Below are 22,316 nucleotides of genomic sequence, written 5' to 3'. Positions count from 1 at the left end.
AAGGGTTAAAATATGATTATTTCTCTGCCCCTAGTTCGTTCCTCGCAGATTCTTCAGTCTCATCAGCCTCATCTTTCCATCTGTCCCAGTCAACGCATCAGCCTCCAGCACAATTTCAGTGTCTGACTCCATAGAGATATTGTCCTGATGCTGTACAGGGTGATGCCCCATGATCACAAGATGACCCCTGTAGAGTCTGACTCCATAGAGGTATTGTCCTGATGCTGTACAAGGGTGATGCCCCATGATCACAAGATGACCCCTGTAGAGTCTGACTCCATAGAGGTATTGTCCTGATGCTGTACAGGGTGATGCCCCATGATCACAAGATGACCCCTGTAGAGTCTGACTCCATAGAGATATTGTCCTGATGCTGTACAGGGTGATGCCCCATGATCACAAGATGACCCCTGTAGAGTCTGACTCCATAGAGGTATTGTCCTGATGCTGTACAGGGTGATGCCCCATGATCACAAGATGACCCCTGTAGAGTCTGACTCCATAGAGGTATTGTCCTGATGCTGTACAAGGTGATGCCCCATGATCACAAGATGACCCCTGTAGAGTCTGACTCCATAGAGGTATTGTCCTGATGCTGTACAGGGTGATGCCCCATGATCACAAGATGACCCCTGTAGAGTCTGACTCCATAGAGGTATTGTCCTGATGCTGTACAAGGTGATGCCCCATGATCACAAGATGACCCCTGTAGAGTCTGACTCCATAGAGGTATTGTCCTGATGCTGTACAGGGTGATGCCCCATGATCACAAGATGACCCCTGTAGAGTCTGAGTGCCACTGACCTCTACATGTCACTTGTTAGTTGCTTTTACCTTAAAGCGACTTACATACACTCAATACTGTGGACAATCCTCACAGGAGCTATTTGGGGTGAAGCCCAGGGACACAACGACATGCTGACTGCAGTGGGGATTGAACCAGTGCCCCCCTGATCCAAAGATCAACGCATGATCAGCCACAGCCTCCCTAGCCATATTATGTCTGTCATTAATGTTACATCACCCCTTATAACCATTTTCTTTCCTTTCTTCTCTTTTCTCTTCTCTTGACTGAATTAAAAAGTCCAGTCTTTAAGTAATATTTGAAGTCCTTTTCCTGCACCTTTTTAAGGCTATGTTTGCAATATGTATTCAAAGGTCACTTATTTAAATAAATCAATATCTGAGGTTAGCAAACAGATACTGCCGTTATCTACAGAGCCAATGACACCCATGAAGAATTGATCCTCCTGCAAATCTTTTCATCTGCTGTATTGATAAAATTGCCATTTGTTTTCAAATTGAAAATAAGGCACCAGAACATTATACAAAATATATATATATATATTAAAAGGGACCCGTAAGGCTTTTTTTTTTTTTTTTTATGTTTTGCATTTGTACTAATTTGTAGTCAATTTGGACAAATATCTTTCGAACTAAAAATATCCTATGATTGCATATGGTGTGAATATGTATACCCTGCTCACTCCGTATTATTTTAGGTACAATTTATATTTTAAATGTAATGAAAAAGCCAACTCAATAGTGTGATAAAAATAGACTTTAGGATATTGTAAAACAAAAAACTGCTATATAATGTATTCTTAACCCTCCTTTATCTTCACATTTACTTTACACCCTCTATCCTTGGTGGTCATTTTGACCCCAGGAGTTTAAAGCTCAAGAAAATGATCATATTCAAAATTGTTACCAAAATGTACGTTTCAAGTACTTTATGTTTCTTAGTTGACTCTCTAAATATCCATTAAAATAAAACACTACTAGCCATTTTCATTACATTAGCAGCACTAAACGTACCCTGTTTTTCACGTGGGCAGCGGGACCAAGATAACTTTCCATTTTTGGAAAGTAATGTTTCTGCTTGTGTTTGACAGACAGGAGCATCTGCATGGGGTATTCAGGGTGGACAATTTGACAGAGGATTTCTCTGAAAGTACAAAATAAAAGTATTTTATAGTCTTTGCGCTAGTAGTCTAACTACTGAGTCCAAAATGATCAGTCTTCGAACTTAAAAGTATTTGTATTGCTCGTCACATATAGCAGCAAGACAGGCATTGTTGTACCATGGAGGGGACTTTGACAGGAGAGTATCAAGAAGTACACAGTAAAAGTATTTCATAGTATTTGGGATAGTTGTAACTACAACTGATTCCAACTTCATCAGTCTTATGAAAAACGTATAGCCAAAAATAATGTTATCGCTCATCAAAGTAAGTAAGTAAGTAAGTAAAGTTTATTTATAAAGTGCTTTTCACAGACAATTAGAACTAAAAAACAAACGGTTAAAACGTACCTTCGTCATCTAGAAACTACGGCATAATAACATGTATGGCCCAGGACTAAGTTAAATAAGAGACATGTAATCATTTACAAAACATTATCATGTTTTATTTAACAAAATAGTGTTGTTTAATCCACGTTGGCGTTTACAAAGCTACAACTACAAAAATAATCGGGATGATTTGTAATCATCCTCAAGATCATTTATTTATCATATGTTCGCCGAATTGACTTGAAAGCACTAACAAATATGAATATACTGTAGTCACCTTCATTAAAACTTTATTAACGTGCCTAAACTCAGCAATTCACTAAAAGAGGTTTATTTTTAATGGAGCCTCGTCATCTCACCACGGGCAAACAAGAATATGTACAGTGTTAATAGTTTACTGTCTTATTAGTGTTTCATATTACTGCTATAACAATCACACATTGAGTTCATTGTTGCAATGATCAAATCAGACCGTTCTTTTTTTAAATAGTCTGAATGAAACTCGGCAGCTCTCAGCAGCTGATCAGCTGATCAGCGGGCTAAAGTCTCTTTGTTTACACACCTAATGGCCCATCCGCCACAGCTCTCCCCCCCTGTGATCTCCCCCCCCCCCCCCTGTGATCTCCCCCCTCCCCCTCTCTCTTCTCCAGCAGTAAAGTTTAACTGTAGGTTTGTGTTTGCATATTTATGCTGTCGCAGTTCCTGTTGCTTCTTTCTCGCATTGCCAGTACGAAAGGGTCTGTGGAAATATCAAACAGTTAAAGGTCCCCTTTTATACTGTTTTTCATCAGTATATCACAGGTCTCAGATATATACAGAGAGTCTCTTTACGCATGTTGATGTAGAAGAGACATGTGTGTGTTTAGAGCAGTGATGTGTCTCTTCCTCTCTGCCGCAGACAGCTGAGCGCTGTCAGACCGGACCATGGCTGTAAAGGCAGAGGGGGGAAACTAGTGCCCCCTCGACACATAGACTGATCCTTTTTTTTGTTCGTGTCTGATTGAATTCAAAACAAACATTGTGTATTTGTACGGAGCCTCTAAAGCAGGGCTATTCAATTAGTTTGGAATGGGGGCCGGTTGATGAAAATGATCCAAAGCAAGGGGCCGGGAAAAAGATGGCTTGAAATATGAGCGATCATATTAAGAGCTTCAGATACAGTAAATACTACAACAGCATAGTGGAGTGCATATATTGTGTTTAATTCAATCAAACAACATAGCCCCAAGGCCTTTATAGATCTAAATGGCTCAGAACTCAGTAGGCCTACATGTTTCATTTGATTTCATTTAGGTGAAATGATCTAATCATTCACGCAGAGATGCAATCAATGACAGGAGTTGTCACTACAGTATAGTAGGTGGGTTCGAAACCCGAGCCCGTCGAAGTTTTCAGGCATTGTTTACCCCTCTATCTCTCAGTGTAACACCCTCTCTGGAATAAAGGCACTATGGCACAAAAAAAAAAAAATCTTAAAAAAGAAAAATGGATGACTTTTTAACATTATACTCAAAGGGCCAGTAAATATCACCCCGGGGCCGGATTTGGCCCGCGGGCCGCCAATTGAATAGCCCTGCTCTACAGGTTCATGAAAAACAAAACAAAAAAGGAGAGTTGCCGGTGTGCCAAGTAGGAAGTGGAGCACACAGGAGACGACCATTTCATTGCAGACTGTTGTGTTTATGTGGGGAAATGACAGTGCATACATTATTTGAGATATATTTCGAACTCGGACTTCATTTAGGGACATTTCGGCCAGGGGTGTAGAGCTATTTGTTTAAGCACCGGATTGGCAAAACAGGAGAGTCTGTAAACCAGTCTGCCTTGATCTATGAATTCATGTCCGTGACTCTCACAGTATCTGCTGCCCACAGCTGTTTTAAAGAAGGAAAGCCTCCTTCACTTCATGAAATGGCTGCAGCACCAGGAGGCAGTAACTCAGCCTCTGAGAAGAGAAGCACCAGCACGTAAAGAGCTGTCCCTTTTACACCCTTCACTGTTTACCTTCTTTAGAACAGCTAAAGAGCGACCGCAGGCTGCTACGTTTTAACAACACACACCTCCACACACACACACACACACACACACACACACACACACACACACACACACACACACACCTGAATGGTGAAACACTGCAATCGAACAAATGGGCGGGTCTACAGTAGAATCTAGCCACGCCCTCTCATGAAATAGTGGGAGGGTGTAGATCCCCAGCCACTGGGATCTGTTGGGTTTCCGGCTGGAATTCGGCAGGTAGAGGGTTAAATAGATGGCAACATCTGTATCGCCCGGCCAGAATCTGAACGTTGTTAGAAATGACTGCTGTTCCTTGCAGGAGTCGCCCTCTGTGAGAAGGTCCATGCATCTAATATTGATTTTAATATGTAATATGTTCTTATTATGTTCTGATGTGTTCATACTGTCTCTCCTGTGTGTCCTGTTCAGGTCACCAAGACGAGGCGTAACTGAGGAGGAGGATCGCTGAGTCTCTGCTGAGGTGTTTACCGCTCTATAGGATCAGGTCACATGTGAGTCAATTAAACAGCTATTAGTGGCTGATTTCTCTTTTGACTTGTTGGAGAGTCCTGGGGCCTATACTACGAATCTAGTTCAACATATCCTGGATATGTTTTGAGTTATCCGGTTGACATAATCCAAAACAAACGCGCTCTCGCTAAACTGTCCTACGAAGCTGGTGATCAACTAGATCGCTCAAGCCAGCCATGTCCTATCTAGTTAGGTGCGTGTTCACATAAAAGGGGTGGTATTTGGAGCATTCGACCAATCACAAACATGGACAAGTCGTGTACTGACAGCGCAGTGTCATACTTCCTGAATGAAAAGTGAACTATAATATTAGACAAATATGAAGAAGTTAAACTTTAAACATCCTTGAGCTGCAAGGTGAATACAGCTGGTAACAGAAAAAGTGTTTGAATGCGTACATTAACAGGTTTATGAAATCACTCCGTCTAAGACACGATCTGACTTTAATTACATTTGACTCGAGTGTTTCGTCAACTTAATGTGTTAAAATAATACTTCTGCATACAGTATGTGACACTGTGAGTGTTGCACGGCCAGATACGGCTCAGCTGACTCAGATAAGGAAATATATGATACATTATGATGTGATATGAATGATAATGGGACACATCGACGTCTGCACTCACAGTGCCGCGGACTGTACTTAATGTTACTCTGATCCGGTTACTTATGTTGTGGCAGATATTTAAGTAAGCTTTCTTAACGCTAATGTTATAATAGTCAGATTGCTCTGAAGATGGGAGGGGATATTCTATTAATTTTCACATTCACACAGTCGGTGATTTTGGCCGGCCGTCTTTCCTGCAATGGCAGTTTAAACTGTATTTCCTTTCTGCTGTAATATGACTTGATTGCTTTAAACTCTGCACACTGTTGTTATCAGCTGTTCCACCATGGTTGCTACCTCAACCTGTAATAGATGTATCCTTATTGAAACGGTCTGAGGACAAGGATTTAACATGGACATTAAATAAATCAACAGTAGGTGGCGATATATGCTCCAAGTGGAAGCGATTCGCCATTAAAGCAAAGAAGAAGAAGAACTCCGCACAGTTGATCTCTTATCCTGGAACCTATTCTACTCCGGAGCAGGCTAGCCGTTCAGCATAAGTTATCTAGCCCTCTAAAAAGTGAACCAGCTTCGTAGGACCGGAAACCCCTGAAGTTAGCTTGCTAAACGAAAATCCGGCTTCGAAGTACAGGCCCCTGGTTCTTGGATGTGGATCCTAAAAGTGTATCATGGGTATTGTTTGTGATGTCAGGCTGTGTGCAGTTAGCCCTGAGCAGTTTGTGTGAGCAGCCACCAGAGGGCAGCATGGTGCAGGTTTGAACCAGCAGCTGACAGGAGGCTGATGGGATGTTAAACCCAGCACAGATAACAGCATGCAGCTCGCTCTGTAGTATGAAACAGATTGATACACATACACACAAAGAAATACAACATACAGTACAGGTTGATGTGTTGATGGAAATATACACAAAGGATGCACTCTGTTTAGTAGAGTGAAGGGATGTCTTGATTCATTTTGAGGTCACTTTGAAGTAGTGTAGTAGTCTTGGGTCCATTTCTAGAAGTGGTCTCATTATTCAAGTTTATGTGTAAATGTATCTATAGTCGTTGTGTCTGTTTGTATTTATTTGATGTAAAGGACCCCCGATGCATCAGCCAGACATCGCCATCAGCTGATGTTTGACATCATTTCTGCCATCTGCAGATCAGCAATAAAAGGTGACATTAGGCGATGGCAGTAGCTGATCTTAATATGTTGTGCTGGGCCATGTGAATTGCCCACATTGCCAACGTTCAGATCAGGGCTGGGCAATATACTGATATTACTTAAAGATAAAAGGTTCAAAGATCAAATGGTTTTATCGTCATATGCACAACAGTTGTAGTGTAGTTTTAGCCAGAGCTTGAAGTGGGGATAAAAGTGCCACGCCCTTATTCACATATTAGCATGTTTATCAGTAAACAATTATTACAGTGAATAACAAGCACAGTCCTTCTCAGTCTGCTCCAGGTTGAATTACACTGCCCTTCATTTGAAATACCAAACATATATCTATAGGTGGAGATGAAGCCCTTCAGAGCTTAGATCAAAGAGTGCAGCGTGTACAAAAGATTAGATCTAATAGAGTATCTTACTCAAGGTCAAGTACAAGTTAGCGTACATAAATACATTTTACCAAAGAAAAATGACTTGCAAGTAAATGGACTATTATTGAGAAAATTAGAAAAATATATAAAACACTTTAGCCTTGGATAGACATCAAGGAAACAATGAAAAGAAGTGCAATAAAGCTGTGAAAGTGACACAACTGTTTACATAAATGATGCCAATCATCCCCTCTCAATAAATTAAAAGCTTGTTCTGTTTATTCATTATTTTTATAAGATGAGTGATTCATGAATGGCAATTTATTTAAATTAAATATGTCTTATCATAAAAAGTAACGTGTAATAATGGATTATGATGGATGACGAGAGTGTAGTAATGTGTACAGCAGCTCAAGTAGCTTTTTTAAAAGTTATCTTTGAATTTGTGCTTGATTAGAGTTAGTGTCAATTTGTGGAGTTTTTGTGTCTCTTTGTTGAGTAGAAAGGTCTAATTGAAATCAAAATCTGAGCATGGTTGGACATGATATTACCAAATCATTGAAGTTAACTAACGAGCTGTTGTCGATTTTTTTCAGTTCATTCAGAGAGATGACCTCTAAAGGCAGCGGGACGATGGAGGTGGCGGCGCTCGGACGGCCTTTCAGCCTCGGGATGTTGTACGACTGCCGCAACGACTCTCTCGTCCCTGGTGAGGAAAAAACATCACCTTTAAAACAGACATTTTCTTTTTGCCAGAAACGAAACACACAGATGAAAAGTAATAAATAAGTTATTTAAGATTTGTTGTTGATAGCATGGATTTGACTGTGATGTTGCAGAGTTGGAGGAAGCAGGTTTGGACTAGCTTGTTTATGTGAGGCTCAAGTTTAGATTCTGGTCAAAGATCACACCCAGGTTTCTTGTGTATGGTTCAACGCTGAGGGCCAGAGTGATGATTTATGTCAGAGACAAAGTTACCAGGAACACTAAGAAAGACCTCGGTTTTGTATGAATTTAAATTAAGGAAGTTAAGTGACATCCATACAGGCAGTCATGGAGAGTACTAACATTACCCAATCACATTTTGCCTTACTGAAGAGTAAATCTGTGTCTTCAGCGTAACAGTGGTGAGAGATAGAGTGAAACTGACTGAGCCGGTTGCCTAGAGGTAAAGCGTATAAAGAAAATGTTTTGGGGCCAAGGATTGATCCCTGTGGAACTCCGCAGAGTAAAGGCGCAGATCAGGTCATTCTTTTGGACCAATTCCAAATCCTTCTAAACTTTGAAATAGGTTGCTCATATCAACTCAAACACCACGAGTCATGCTTGATTGGGATCTGAGGAATGCTTGACATTAGAGTAGAGATTATTTTTTATATCAAATCAGTGTGGTGTGGGGAAACAATGGAAGGTAGCTTTTATTACAGGAGATGAGCCAATATCTTAACAAACAAAGGATGCCTTCAACAAAAGATTGACCAAAAACATAGAGGAAGTCTGGATCAACAACGAAAAGGACATAGACTTTGAGCTGGATGGATATGAGCTCAGATACAAAAATAGACCAAATAAGGGAGGAGGAGGAGTTGCCCTCTATGTGGATACAGCACTTTCGTGTGGTGGACAGTGACAACTGTGGTTGACAACCTATTAGAAAGCATAACAATTGAAATCTACAAGGAAACAAATTAAAATGTCATTAGCTGTATATATAGGACGCCAGGGTCAAGCATTGAAACTTTCACAGACTGGACGGAGGGCATGTTTTCTAAAATAAATAACAAAGCTGTTTTCATATGTGGAGATTTTAATATGAACCTGCTTAATCCTAACAAGCACAAAACTACTGATGAATTTATCAATACAATATATAGTCTGAGCCTATTTCCGAAAATAACTAGACCCAGTAGAGTGACATCCCATTGTGCCACCCTAATAGATAATATATTTAACAATGACATTGAAAACCACACAGTAAGTGGGTTATTAATCAATGATATCAGTGATCACTTGCCAGTGTTCACAGTCTATGATAGCAACTACAGGAAAAATAAGCCAGACAAAGAAAAAAGATACAGACGGATGCAATCAGAGGAATCCATCAACGCACTGAAAAATGAATTTCTGGAACAGAATTGGGACAAACTTTACCAAGAAAGAGACATCGATACTGCTTATGAAACCTTTCTAAGGATATTTAGGTCATTATATGACAAAAACTGCCCAATTAAAGAATACAGCAGAAAACAAAAATATATTCATTGTCCATGGATCACAAAGGGATTACAACATGCCTGCAAAAAGAAAAATACACTATATAGGGACTTCATTAAACAAAGAACTCAAAGTGCAGAGGATAAATATGAAAAATATAAAAATAAGTTGACTAATATTATAAGAACAAGCAAGAAAGACTATTATAAGGAATGAATAGATAAAACAAAAGCAATATTAAAGGAATATGGGATATACTTAACAGTATTGTAAGAAATAACTCTAAACAAAAAGGATATCCTGAGTATTTCACTGATAACTATAATGAAAAGTATAATATAAATAATGTAGCTAACAACTTCAATCCATTCTTTGTGAATGTTGGACCCGATTTGGCGGGAAAAATCCCTGATCCAGGGACAACTGGGGAACATCAAGACGATGTATTGGAGAGAAACCCCTGCTCAATGTTCATTAAACCAGTTGATGAAAGAGAGATATTAGATATTGTTCAAAAATGTAAAAATGAAAAGTCTACTGATTATAATGACATTGATATGACATTAGTAAAAATGGTCATTGGGGGGATTTCTAAACCATTAACGTACATCTGTAACCTGTCATTCCAAACCGGTACTTGTCCAAACAAAATGAAAATAGCTAAAGTCATACCTGTGTACTAAACTGGGAACAAGCACCACTTCACAAACTACAGACCTCTCTCTTTACTTCCCCAATTTTCAAAAATACTAGAAAAAGTATCCAACAACAGACTGGACGTATTCATAGAAAAGCACAAATGAATCACGGACAGTCAATACGGATTTAGATCAAACAGATCAACATCACTGGCAATTATGGATCAATTGAGGATATCACAGATGCCCTTGAACACAACACATATGCAGTAGGGATTCTTATAGATATTAAAAAAGCTTTTGACACAATCAACCATGACATCCTACTACATAAATTAGAAAGGTATGGTATCAGGGGTATAGTTTTAGACTGGATTAAAAGCTATTTAAGCAATAGACAGCAGCATGTGAAGTTGGGAAATGACTGTTCTTCATGTTTGGACATTGCTTGTGGTGTCCCCCAGGGGTCAGTGTTGGGTCCTAAATTGTTTATACTGTACATCAATGACATCTGTAGAGTATCCAATGTACTGAGGCTAGTTTTGTTTGCTGATGATACAAATATATTCTGTTCTGGGGAGAACTTAGAACAGCTAGTGGAGAACATAGAAAATGAAATGCACAAATTAAAAACATGGTTTGACAAAAATAAACTATCTTTAAACTTGAGTAAAACAAAATTAATGCTACACAAATGCAAATACAAATAGATGGGGTTGAAATTGAAAGAGTCCATGAAATAAAATGTCTTGGGGTAATAATAGATGACACAATAAGTTGGAAATTACACATAAACCATGTACAATCAAAGCTGTCAAGAAGCATTTCCATACTAAACAAAGTAAAACAAGTTGTAGATCAGAAATCACTTCTCATTCTCTACTGTTCACTAGTCTGACCATATCTGACTGACTGTGCTGAAATCTGGGAAAATAACTACAAAAGTTATATACATGCAGTATCTATTCTACAAAAAAAAGCCATACGAATCATTCACAATGCCAAATACCTTGATCACACTAACAAATTATTCCTGCAGTCAAAATTGTTAAAATGTACAGACCAGAGGCCTGTACTACGAAGCCGGTTCAACATAACCTGGATATGTTTGAGTTACCCGGCTTACAAAATCCAAAACAAACGCGCTCTCGCTAAGCTGTCCTACGACGCTGATTACCAACTCGTTAACTCAAGCCAGCCGTGCCCTATCTAGTTAGGTGCGCGTTCACATGAAAGGGGTGGTATTTGGAGCATTCGACCAATCACAAACATGGACAAGCGTACTGACAGCGCAGCGTCATACTTCCTGAATGAAAAGTAAACTTTAATATTAGACAAATATGAAGACCAGTGGCGTAACTATCGATGGTGCAGCCGGTGCAACGGTCCTACACTTTTTAGCAGGCTAGATAACTTATTCTGAACGGCTAGCCTCCGGAGCAGGATAGGTTCCAGGATAAAAGCACTGCCTGCTGACCAATCAGAGCTCAGTGTGCAGAGTTTAAAGCGATCAATTCATATGACAGGAGAAAGGAAATACAGTTTAAACTGCCGTTGCAGGAAAGACGGCAAAAATCAACTGACTGTGTGAACGTGAAAATGAATAGAATATCACCTCCCATCTTCAGAGCAATCTGACTATTATAACATTAGCCTTAAGAAAGCTTACTTAAATATCTGCCACAACATAAGTAACCGGATCAGAGTAACATTAAGTACAGTCCGCGGCACTGTGAGTGCAGACGTCGATGTGTCCCATTATCATTCATATCATATCACATCATAATGTATCATATATCTCCTTATCTGAGTCAGCTGAGCCGTATCTGGCCGTGCAACACTCACAGTGTCACATACTGTATGCAGAAGTATTATTTTAAGCAACACATTAAGTTGACGAAACACTCGAGTCAAATGTAATTTAAAGTCAGATCCACTCGTGTCTTGGACGGGGCAGTGATTTCATAAAACTGTTAATGTACACATTCAAACACTTTCTCTGTTACCAGCTGTATTCACCTTGCAGGTGCAGCTATGTGGCTTTTATCCTGGATAAAGTGTTTAAGTCATGGATGTTTAAAGTTTAACTTCTTCATATTTGTCTAATATTAGTTGACTTTTCATTCAGGAAATATATGACACGCTGCGCTGTCAGTACACGGCTTGTCCATGTTTGTGATTGGTCGATCACTCCAAATACCACCCCTTTTATGTGAACGCGCACCTAACTAGATAGGACACGGCTGGCTTGAGCGATCGAGTTGATAGCCAGCGTCGTAGGACAGTTTAGCAAGAGCGTTTTTTTTTTTGGATTTAGTCAACCGGATAACTCAAAACATATCCAGGATATGTTGAACTAGATTCGTAGTATAGGCCCCAGGTTAGCCGTTCAGCATAAGTTACCATGGAGATATAGCCCGCTAAGAAGAGAACCAGCGTCGTAGGACCGGAAACCCAGAGTTTTCCCTGAAGTTAGCTCGCTAAGCGAAAATCCGGCTTCGTAGTACAGGCCTCTGGTAGAATTCCAAACGGCACAAATCATGTTTAAAGGGGACCTGTCATGCAAAATGCACTTTTGTACGTCTTTTCTACATGAATATGTGTCCCCGGTGTTCCAGGGAACTCACCAAGTGTCAGAAAACACAACCCTCTCTATTTTCCTCCATACCCAAATCTCTAAAAAAGGGGCTGCAACGGATCTGATAAAAACTGATCCAGATTTGAACACTGTCCTGACGTCAGGACGGTGGCGCTACGGCTATTGGGCCAACTCTCCACCTATCAGGGGAATGTGGGGTTGGGCCACGGTCGGCCATTGCCGCTCGAAAGCGCTGGAGACGCTGTAGTACATATGCCAGGCCTGTAAGTGGCGCTGTAGTCTGCCACAAAAGCAGCGAAGAAGACTTCCCGCCCATAGTTACCATGGTTACCCTTCTGTTTATTCTCCGCTGTGGCTTTCTTTCTCCCTCCCCGAGGCAAGCGTTTGCTCCCGCTGCTTTAATTCAATGCAATCCCTCCCCGTCGAGGCAAGCACTGTAATTCTCTCCGGTTAGTCCACCAGCAGATGACAAACACCCACCTCTCCGCCTCTTCCAAGGAACGAGGGGACCGTGCGGCAGAGTTTCAGTTCAGTTTCTTTCGCCGGTCAAGATGTCCGTTAAAGTTTAAATCTTCCGGACAAAATTAGAAAAGTGCCGGTCAAAGGTCTTCTTTGTTATTTATTGAGCTTTAAAACAAATGAATAACGACTCTATATAATAAAACACGGAGGACGGAGATCTCTTTTTCTCCCCCTCTTCTGGCAGCCCAGCAGCTGATCAGAGCACGTCTCCCCTCTCCTGCAGGGGGGCGTGGTCAGCTGCAGCTCACAGAGATCAGCCCCGTAGACAGCAAACAGCACATAGAGCGAAATGAGGCATGGCTAAAATGCAGGATCTGTTTGGTATTTTGAAAACAGAAACGTATAAATATACCTTATATAGGTATGGCCCTACAATATATAATTTAAATATAGCATGATAGGTCTACTTTAAGGCAAAAAATAACGTTTTACCAGGAAACATCCAAAAAGTATTCACTCAACGAGTGGGGGGATATAGTTCAAGAGCCGCGTTCACATGGGGGTACTTTCACCGTACTTTTCGCGTTTTAGTTCCGTGAGTACCCCTTATGTCGCGTTCACAACAAAAATCGTACTTAATCTCGGGTACTTTTACCCCCATTTTTAGAGCCAGCTCAGAGAGCGTACTTTTCTGTGGGTGAAAAGTGCTCCAAAAGTGCCCCAGTGCTGATTGGCTGGGCGAATTGCAAACCACGCCCGTACAACTCTGAAAATGTTGTGTGGAGACGCCATTGTTTTTCCTCGCTACAAAAACACAACGCTCCGTGCGTTGTGTTTGTTTTTGAAAGCAGTTATGGCAAGCATCAAGAAATGATGAGGAGGTGTCGGCGCTTCTGGAGATCTACGCCGAGGAGGCGACCCAGGGAATGCTACTGAAGCCAGTTCGGTAGCTTTCACTCGACCTGGGAATGTGCACAGCCGGCTAAAGATAAAGAAACTCAGGACTACAAACGGCGGATTCAGTGGCCAACGATGACTACCACGACGAAGGTAAAATCAACTACATGCACTGGGGTTTTAATCTGCACAATAATGGTCTCAGATGTACTTTTATTTGCTCAGTAGATCAAGCTAGCCATGCTAGGCTGGATAGGCTAACACCGGCCCCGAGATAGCTACATCTAGCTAGCTAGATATTCTCGGCCGCTATGAAAACGTTTTGACTTGTGAATAACTGTGCAGTGTTTCTGTAATTTGCTTCACTAACTCATGGCACTAATCGTCTGTTTCAGGCGAGGCTGGACAACTCTCGGGATTGGAAACAAGTGAGCTTTGCATTCTAGATCACAGCGCTTGGTCGTCCTCCTTACCAGCAACCAAACTCAAAGGTACACACACTGTAACTTTGTCTTGAAAGAACGTTACGCATCGAACTGATGTTCACAATCATGTTTATTTCATAATATTCATCATATTTTATGTTTAACTTGCCTCAACAACATTAAACAAAGTTCAAGCATACATGAAGCACTCTTCAAAAAGGAACAATCCTCCGTGTTTGAACCTCTTGAATCGCTGCATAGCCGATTTATTTGGACTGGATTATCCCAGAGAGGCCAAACATTCTTTATAACACAGTTTCAGATTTGTGAAACCTTAATTCTATTTGTGAAAATACAAAAAAACATTCCTAGTATGTTGTAAAACTACATGGCGACTAAACAGATCTTGTATCTTGCTTATTTTCCCCTCTTAGGAAAGCGCACACGGGATGCGAATTTCTTTGACACCGCCCAGGCGTTGGAGGACCGGCGTGCTGTGGTGAATGAGTCGCTGCGTGGAGATCAGATGGTGCTGTTCACCAAGGCCCACCTCGATGGAGCGCCAGGCAGAAGTGTTCAAGCAGCAGATGGAGCGCCAGCAGCACCAGGATGAAGTGTGGGCGCTGCGCCATGAGGAAGCGTCGGCGCAGCGGCAGGATGAGCGACAAACTGCATTTAATAACAGTTTATTTGGTATAGTTTTTGTAAATACTGACACACGACACACAACGTTGCACTAAGGTGTGCATGCTGCTGAGAATATCCCTACACCTGGGACAGTTTATTTTATATTGTTATTACTGTTATGACTTTATTTTATATATAATGTTTACTGACATGTACAACTGACACTTTATTTACATTTAAAATTGTTCTATTTAATGTTATGTCTTGAGAGTGCAATAAAGAAAACCGACATGGCGATTAAACAGATCCTGTATCAGCCATCCTACGGTGAAACATGGCAGTCATGTGTGCTTTCCGTCGGCCAATCCTTTTCCTAAAGCTTTTGAACTGCCTTTGATGCTGAAGAAACTTTGCGATTATAGCATTCGACGTGTGGCGGCTCCGGATTTTTGTCGGACGCCTAATAGGCTCAGGCTCTGGCCGCATTAACGAAGTTACAAACAGGGTGCGTACGGGTGCTGGAAATCCTTGAAAATGCTTGAAATTGTACGAGGTGTTTTCAAGGTTTGAAAAGTGCTTGAATTTTGGGAATGGTGCTTGAATTTGGGATAAAGTGCTTGAAATTGTAAATGCTTTACTTCACTTTTTAGATTAAAAGAAAATAAAGAAGTCGGAGCGCGCTTAATTGCTTCGCTTTTACATAAAACAGCTCCGCTCCGGCCTTCCCGCGCAATGCGCGTGACCGGCAAGTGTTTTTGTTACGTGTGTGACCTGGGCATTCTGATGAGAGTGATAGATGACAGTATGCCAGGAGGTTGCCGTTTCAACGAGCGTTGGCTAGCAGAAGACAAATACAAGCCATGACTAAGACGAGGGTCAAGCGAAGCCCAAGAGTAGCCTCCTGCAAAGTGTGCAACAATAACGATGCGAGAGTCTGCGCTGACGAGCCACACACCACACGAAAGGTACGCCATAGTAGAGCATTTTAGATTAGGCTATCGTTGCATGTAAAATACATGACACTTTTCTCTGTGCGGCAAAACAAGCTCGCCAAAATGGCTTCACTAGTCTGGCAGTATTTTAAGTGTCCGAAAGTGACAATAAAATAGCGGTATGCAACGTGTGTGTGAAGCAGAAATCCTGCAGCTCCACCCGCTGTGACGGACCGGTGAGCGGAGCAGAACACACATTAAGAGTTAGACCTAACACACTTAGCTATTTTATCTACCTCTGGAACAAGCTGATTCCGGCGATCGGCCCCAAAATTGGCGATCGGAGCATCCCTAATAATTGTATATGATATGTTTTATAATGATTGATCATGAAAGTGTTCTCAAAGCTGGTAAAGGTGCAGCTAGTTTGAATGACTTTGTATACTACAGGGTAGCTTGTGAGTTTACTCCAGGTGGAACTAAAGTCTGATTTAACACTTGATTAGATTTCACATCATTCATCCACATCTGTGAAGTAACTAAAGGGATTAAATACATGTAGTGGAGGAAAAGTACACCATTTACCTCTGACTTGTGTTTACTGCCAACCTAAAAGTACCTCAAAAATAGTAATCAATAATGTATTGAAAAGTTATTTGGCTGATTGTTTTATATTGGCTCAGCCAGGTTATATGGGATGCCCAGTCTACGTACAGATGGGTCTCATTTTGAAATATTAAACTTAGTTTTCTTTTCTAACATTTTGAATTTTTCATCCTCATGTAGAATGCTATTATGAAACACACATTTGGTTGTTTATAGCATAAAGAACATCTGATTTAATGTGAGGTAGGGAAATAATCATTTGAGTATAAGTATGTGTATATAAATATGTAATTTACAACAGCAGTAAGATGCTTGAAAAGCTCGAAAATGCACCTTGAAAATGCTTGAAAAGTGCTTGAATTTGACTTTGGAAAAGGTGTAAGAACCCTGTACAAAGCTGTATAACATGAGCACAAACAGCACAACTTCAGTCGACTCAATCTCCATCATGTCTGAGGTCGGAAGGTAAACAACAGACAGTATACGCGGGAAGTTTTTCTTCTTCTTCTCTTGTTTTGTAGCGGATTGCAAACAACTTTAAGGTGCTTACCGCCACCTACTGTACTTGTAATCTTCCCTCAGGGAAAAGTACTCCGGTGTGAACGCGATCTGTACTAAGTGCCCTGGGGTTAAAAGCGCCAGGGCACTTAGTGCCGGAACTAAGTACAGGAAAGTACTTGGTGTGAACGCGGCTAAGGAGACAATTTCAAATTTGAAATTCATAGGGTCCGTACAACCAGAAGAACTTTTTGTATCTCAGCCTGTGGAGTGAGACTATGGAACAGTGTGCATGTGGAGCTAAAGCCATGTCCAGACATTAACCAGTTCAAGAGGAAATACAGAGAAATTATTTTCTCGAGGTACAGGGATGGGGAGGGTGTTTGACTATGTGTATGTGTATATGTGTGAGTACTGTATGTAGGTGTGTATATGTATATGTATATATGTGTACAGTGTTTCCTCTAGGTTTACTGCCTTGGCAGGGTGCTGAAAAAAATGTGAATTTCTTTTTTTTACCGATAACGGCTTGAGGTTAAAAAATAATAATAAACTAATTTGAAACTGGGGCGGGACACAAACGGGCAGACAGCAGAGCTCGGGGCAATAATGCAGATTTGTTTGACTTTTTTGATGGAAAGTAGTGCTGTCATTATCCTTTGTTTGAGAGCAGCGCTAGCCAAACTATACACAGTGACTTTCGTTGAATACTTTTAGTTTAACATGCCATGGCAATCACAAAATGTTCTACAATGTGTAGGCTACTGATTGCTGTTATCTTTCACTGTTACCGCTGAACTGGAAGTTATTTGACTTTTATTGTTTATAGGAATAAACTCAGGACGGCCAGATGACAGCATCAACCGAAGGTGTTCAGAGATCACAGAATAAAAAAACTCAAAATGAATCTGTTTCCTAAAACTACCGTATAAATAACCCAAAAATAACCCTGTATCATAGTGCCTGGTCATATAAAGTGTTTTATGGTTTGGCTCAACCGGACACGCGTGTCTTCGGTCTGCAACACTCTGTCAGGTTCACAATAAGGATGCAGTGTAACAGTCGTGAACATAGTAAAGTACATTAAACTGATTTGTGTCTTTATGCTTTCTCTATTATCATAAATGTTCTCAGGAATCGCATCACTGAACAAATCATTCTATATTTCAGTTCCTAACAACAGCAAAGCTACAATTATTGGAAGGACGATGCTTTGAGTCCCCTTAAAGTTATAGTGTGTATTAACATTACATTTGGTTCTAGCTTGATGTTTGTTCTTCTTTTGCAGGAATGACTTTGTGGGACCATGAGGACCTTAAAAATCATATTGGAGAACGACCACAGAGCTATAATGATTGTGATATAGTTGCATCTGAATCAATTGAGGATAAATCTTCAGCACTTAATGTTGAAGCATCACTGAAGGCTAGTTTCTTGGGTGGACTGGTAAAGGTTGGTGGATCAGCCAAATACTTGAACGATAGTAAGACTTCCAAAAATCAGACCAGAGTAACACTGAAGTACCAAGCTACCACAAAGTTCCATGAACTGTCCATGAATCATCTTGGAAGAGGCAATGTTAAGCATCCATATGTCTTTGATCAAGAAATAGCAACACATGTAGTCACAGGTATCCTTCATGGGGCTCAAGCCTTCTTTGTCTTTGACCGTGAGGTGTCTGTCAACGAGAACCATCAAGACATTCAGGGCAACTTGAAGGTGATGATCAAGAAAATTAGCTCCCTTTCAATAGAGGGTGAAGGCTCGCTGAAAATGGAAGACAAGGACAAAGTAAATGTTGAAAAACTGTCCTGCAGATTCTTTGGAGACTTTGTTGTTCAGAAACCTCCAACATCCTTTCAGGAGGCAGTAGAGGTGTACCAAAGTCTGCCAAAGCTGCTGGGAGCCAACGGGGAAAAAGCAGTACCAGTGAAGGTCTGGCTGTTGCCTCTGACATGTTTAGATTCTAAAGCCGCTAAACTTGTCCGTCAGATAAGTATAGGATTAGTTGAAGAATGTCAGAGTGTCCTGGAGGACTTCAGTGACCTGGAAATGAGGTGCAATGATGCACTGAGAACCCAAACTGCACAGCAGTTCCCACAGATTGGAAAAAAACTCAAAACCTTTAAACAGAAGTGCTCTCAGTTCAAACTGGAATTCCAACGAACCCTGGCAGAGAAACTTCCATCAATCCGAGGAGGAGGAGAAGAAGAAGCTGTGCTCGCAGAGGAACTGAGGAAGACATGTTCTTCTCCTTTCAACAGCAAGGACCTGATCGAGTGGATGGACTGTAAGGAGAGAGAAATATACACCGTGATGTCTCTGACCGACATGATGACAAACACCAAGATCATCTCATCTCAAACAGACCTGTACAAAGAAATTCTCAAAAAAGCAGAGCAGGCTGTGTGTTTTGTCTTCACCTCGCTGGGAAGTGATGAACCGTACCTCTCAACTTTATCAAACTACCTTAAACAAACACCCAAACCAGACGATGCTCAAGATCCCCCCCCTCCAGATCAATGGTACAACTCAAGAGAAGAAGGGGAAGCAATGCGGCATAAAGCAAAGCTCTTCAGTGATTTTGCAGAGGCCAACAAGGAGAACAAGAAGATCACATTTCTGACGGTGGGTTTAACAAACGAGACACAGAGAGGTGCCAGCATCTACCTTTATACAGACGGCCTTTCTGACAATGAGAACTTTGAGCCGCCTTCAAAGCCTGCAACAGTAACAGGAAGTGATATAAACCACAACAGTGTGACGCTGAACATTTCTCCACCCACATCTGGAGCAGAGGACATCACCTCCTACTCTGTTGAGTACGGTGTCAGAGGAGAGGACGGCTGGAAACAAAAGACAGCATCCAAAGCTGAAGAAGTCACAGTGAGCGGCCTGAGTCCTAACACAGAGTACATGTTCAGATGCAGGGCAGCGACACCAGTAGGTGCCGGGCCAGCCAATGAAGTCAGTGGATCCATTCAAACCTTACCCTGCAGCCCTCCTGGAAAACTCCACGTTGAATCTACCTCAGGTGAGATATCAGTCAGCTGGGAGAAACCTGCTGAGCTCGGACAAGATGTCCACGTTTTGAGCTACATCGTGGAGTACGCCGAACCAGACCAACAGGTGAAAGAGGAAGATCTCCACTGGGAGCAAATGATGGCTGGAGCTGAGAAGGCGATCATTTCAGGACTTCAGCCAGAGACAGAATACGCTGTCAGGGTCAGGTGTGATTGTGGTGCAGCTGGAAGAAGCAAAGAAAGCATCGCTGTTAATGTCGGCACAACTAATCCTGCACTTCTCAAAGAATTCCTCAAAAGTAAAAGCAAGAGGATCAACTCTGAATCTCCCTCAGTTTACAAACTGCCTCTGACAGAAGAAGATATCAACGTCAAAGGATGCCGGAGGTACAACTTTGGCAAAGAAAGCATGATGCTAAATCGTACAATAATGCTTGTTGGAGCAACTGGATCTGGAAAGTCCACTCTGATCAATGGACTCATCAACTACATCGTTGGTGTAGAGTGGGAGGACGATTTCAGATTCAAGTTAGTTGATGAGGATCAGTCGAGATCTCAAGCTGAGAGCCAGACCTCTGAAGTCACTGTGTACAACATCAACCACCAAGAGGACTTTAAAATCCCTTTCTCTCTGACCGTTGTTGATACTCCAGGCTTTGGAGATACAAGAGGAATAAAAAGAGACGAGGAGATCACAGAACAGATTCTTAATCTCTTCTCTTCAGAGCGTGGCGTCAGTGAAATGGACGCTGTGTGTTTTGTAGCTCAGGCTTCTTCAGCTCGGCTCACAGCAACACAGCAGTATGTGTTTGATTCTGTGCTCTCAATCTTTGACAAAGATGTGGCAGAGAACATCCAGGTTCTGGTGACATTCTCAGACGGCCGACTCCCACCAGTTCTAGAGGCGATCAAAGCTTCAGGCGTCCCATGTCCTAAAACAGAAGACGGGCTGCCAGTTTACTTCAAATTCAATAATTCTGCCTTGTTTGCACAGAACCAATCATCTGCTGCTGCTGACTCCAGTGAGGATGAGGAAGATGGAGGCTTTGATCAGATGTTCTGGAAAATGGGAGCAAAACGCATGAAGAGGTTCTTTGTTGCTTTAAATAAGATAACACCCAAAAGCTTGACATTGACAAAGGAAGTCCTCAGAGAAATAAGGCAGCTCGAGACCTCAATGGAACATTTGCAGAAGCAGGTTAAAGTAGGGTTAGCCCAGTTTGAGGAGATTAAAGAGACAACTGAACAACTTAAACTGCATGAAGCAGAGATCAGCAGAAATAAGGAATTTGAGATTGAAGTAGTCGTCATGAAGCCTGTTCAAGTAGATATATCAGGCACTGGAGAGTTCATCACCAACTGTCAGGTGTGTCATGTCACCTGTCACTATCCATGTCCATATGCCAATGATGCAGATAAAAGAAAGTGTTGGGCCATGGGACGAGATGGAAACTGTAAAATGTGTGAAGGCAAATGTCATTGGAGTCAACATGTTAACCAGAAGTACAGATTGGTGTATAAGGAGGTTAAAGAAAAGCAAACATTTGAGGATCTGAAACAAAAGTACCTGAAGGGCTCAGAGGCTAAGGGAACTGTTCAGGAATTGATCGACATAATGAAGTCTGAATATAAGCGTCTTCAGACTGGAGTGATGGAGATAAAGAAGAGGTCTGCTGAGTGTCAGAACAGACTAGGAGAGATCGCACTGAAGCCAAATCCTCTCTCCACTCCAGAGTACATTGACCTGCTCATTGAGGGAGAGAAATCTGAGGCCAAGTCAGGCTGGAAGCAACGAGTCGAGTACCTGATGGACATGAGAGGACAAGCAGAGGTCATGGATAAAGCAAGGAAAGGAGAACACCTGCTTTAAAGTGAAGAATCTTAAACTGAGGGCAACATCAAGACCAGCTCCAACTGAGACCAAGACAAGAGCTGAACATGATATCAAAGAAGAGACGTGTAAATACACAATTAAACAAGACAGGATAGTGAGTGATACTGATCAAGAGTCCTTGATGGCCAACACAACCAAGTGACCATGACACAAATGTTTTTTCTGCTCTTCATGTTATTTCCTTTGAGATGTGTAACTCTACGTGAGTTTTGTTAATGATGGATTGTATTGCTGAGTGTCCTGAAATGATACGGTGGCTCCTGCTGGATGATGGAGACCTTTCTAAACGTTAAACAATAACTCAGACTAATGTCAAGTTTATTTTAATCAGAACAACAGATATGAGAATAAGGAGATTAAAGAAGATCTATCAACAGCTGAAGGGAAAAAGTATAACTTTTAAATCTTGTATTTTTCACATAAAGTTTGAATTTATTTCCATTGTAATCGTTTTACTGTGTTGTTGTTTTAACCGGGTTATCAGCTTCCTGCTTAGTTTAACATTCTTACTATTAGTTTAATATTCTTTGAGTTTTATTAACATTATACCTGATACTGAT

At 41.3% G+C, this 22,316-nt stretch overlaps 1 protein-coding gene across 1 annotated transcript; it reads left to right on the top strand.

The window, feature by feature from the left end:
• Window positions 1-713: 713 nt before the first annotated feature.
• Window positions 714-21,732, top strand: LOC117475280. The gene is made up of 4 exons (XM_034121468.1): window positions 714-729; window positions 4,742-4,824; window positions 7,538-7,650; window positions 18,128-21,732. The coding sequence occupies exons 3-4, from the start codon at window positions 7,551-7,553 to the stop codon at window positions 21,730-21,732; spliced, it is 3,705 nt and encodes a 1,234-aa protein (XP_033977359.1). The 5' UTR covers window positions 714-729; window positions 4,742-4,824; window positions 7,538-7,550.
• Window positions 21,733-22,316: the final 584 nt, after the last annotated feature.

The sequence above is a fragment of the Trematomus bernacchii genome, unplaced genomic scaffold (genome assembly GCF_902827165.1).
Source record: "Trematomus bernacchii unplaced genomic scaffold, fTreBer1.1, whole genome shotgun sequence".
Taxonomy (NCBI): domain Eukaryota; kingdom Metazoa; phylum Chordata; class Actinopteri; order Perciformes; family Nototheniidae; genus Trematomus; species Trematomus bernacchii.
The sequence above is the reverse complement of the archived record's forward strand: the minus strand, read 5'-3'. Positions and strand labels throughout refer to the sequence as shown.

Bases quoted from the DNA above. Each gene is read 5' to 3' on its own strand.
- LOC117475280 (XM_034121468.1), top strand. From the start codon at position 7,551: ATGACCTCTAAAGGCAGCGGGACGATGGAGGTGGCGGCGCTCGGACGG. The intron at 7,651-18,127 runs GTGAGGAAAAAA...CTTCTTTTGCAG, and splicing joins CAACGACTCTCTCGTCCCTG to GAATGACTTTGTGGGACCAT.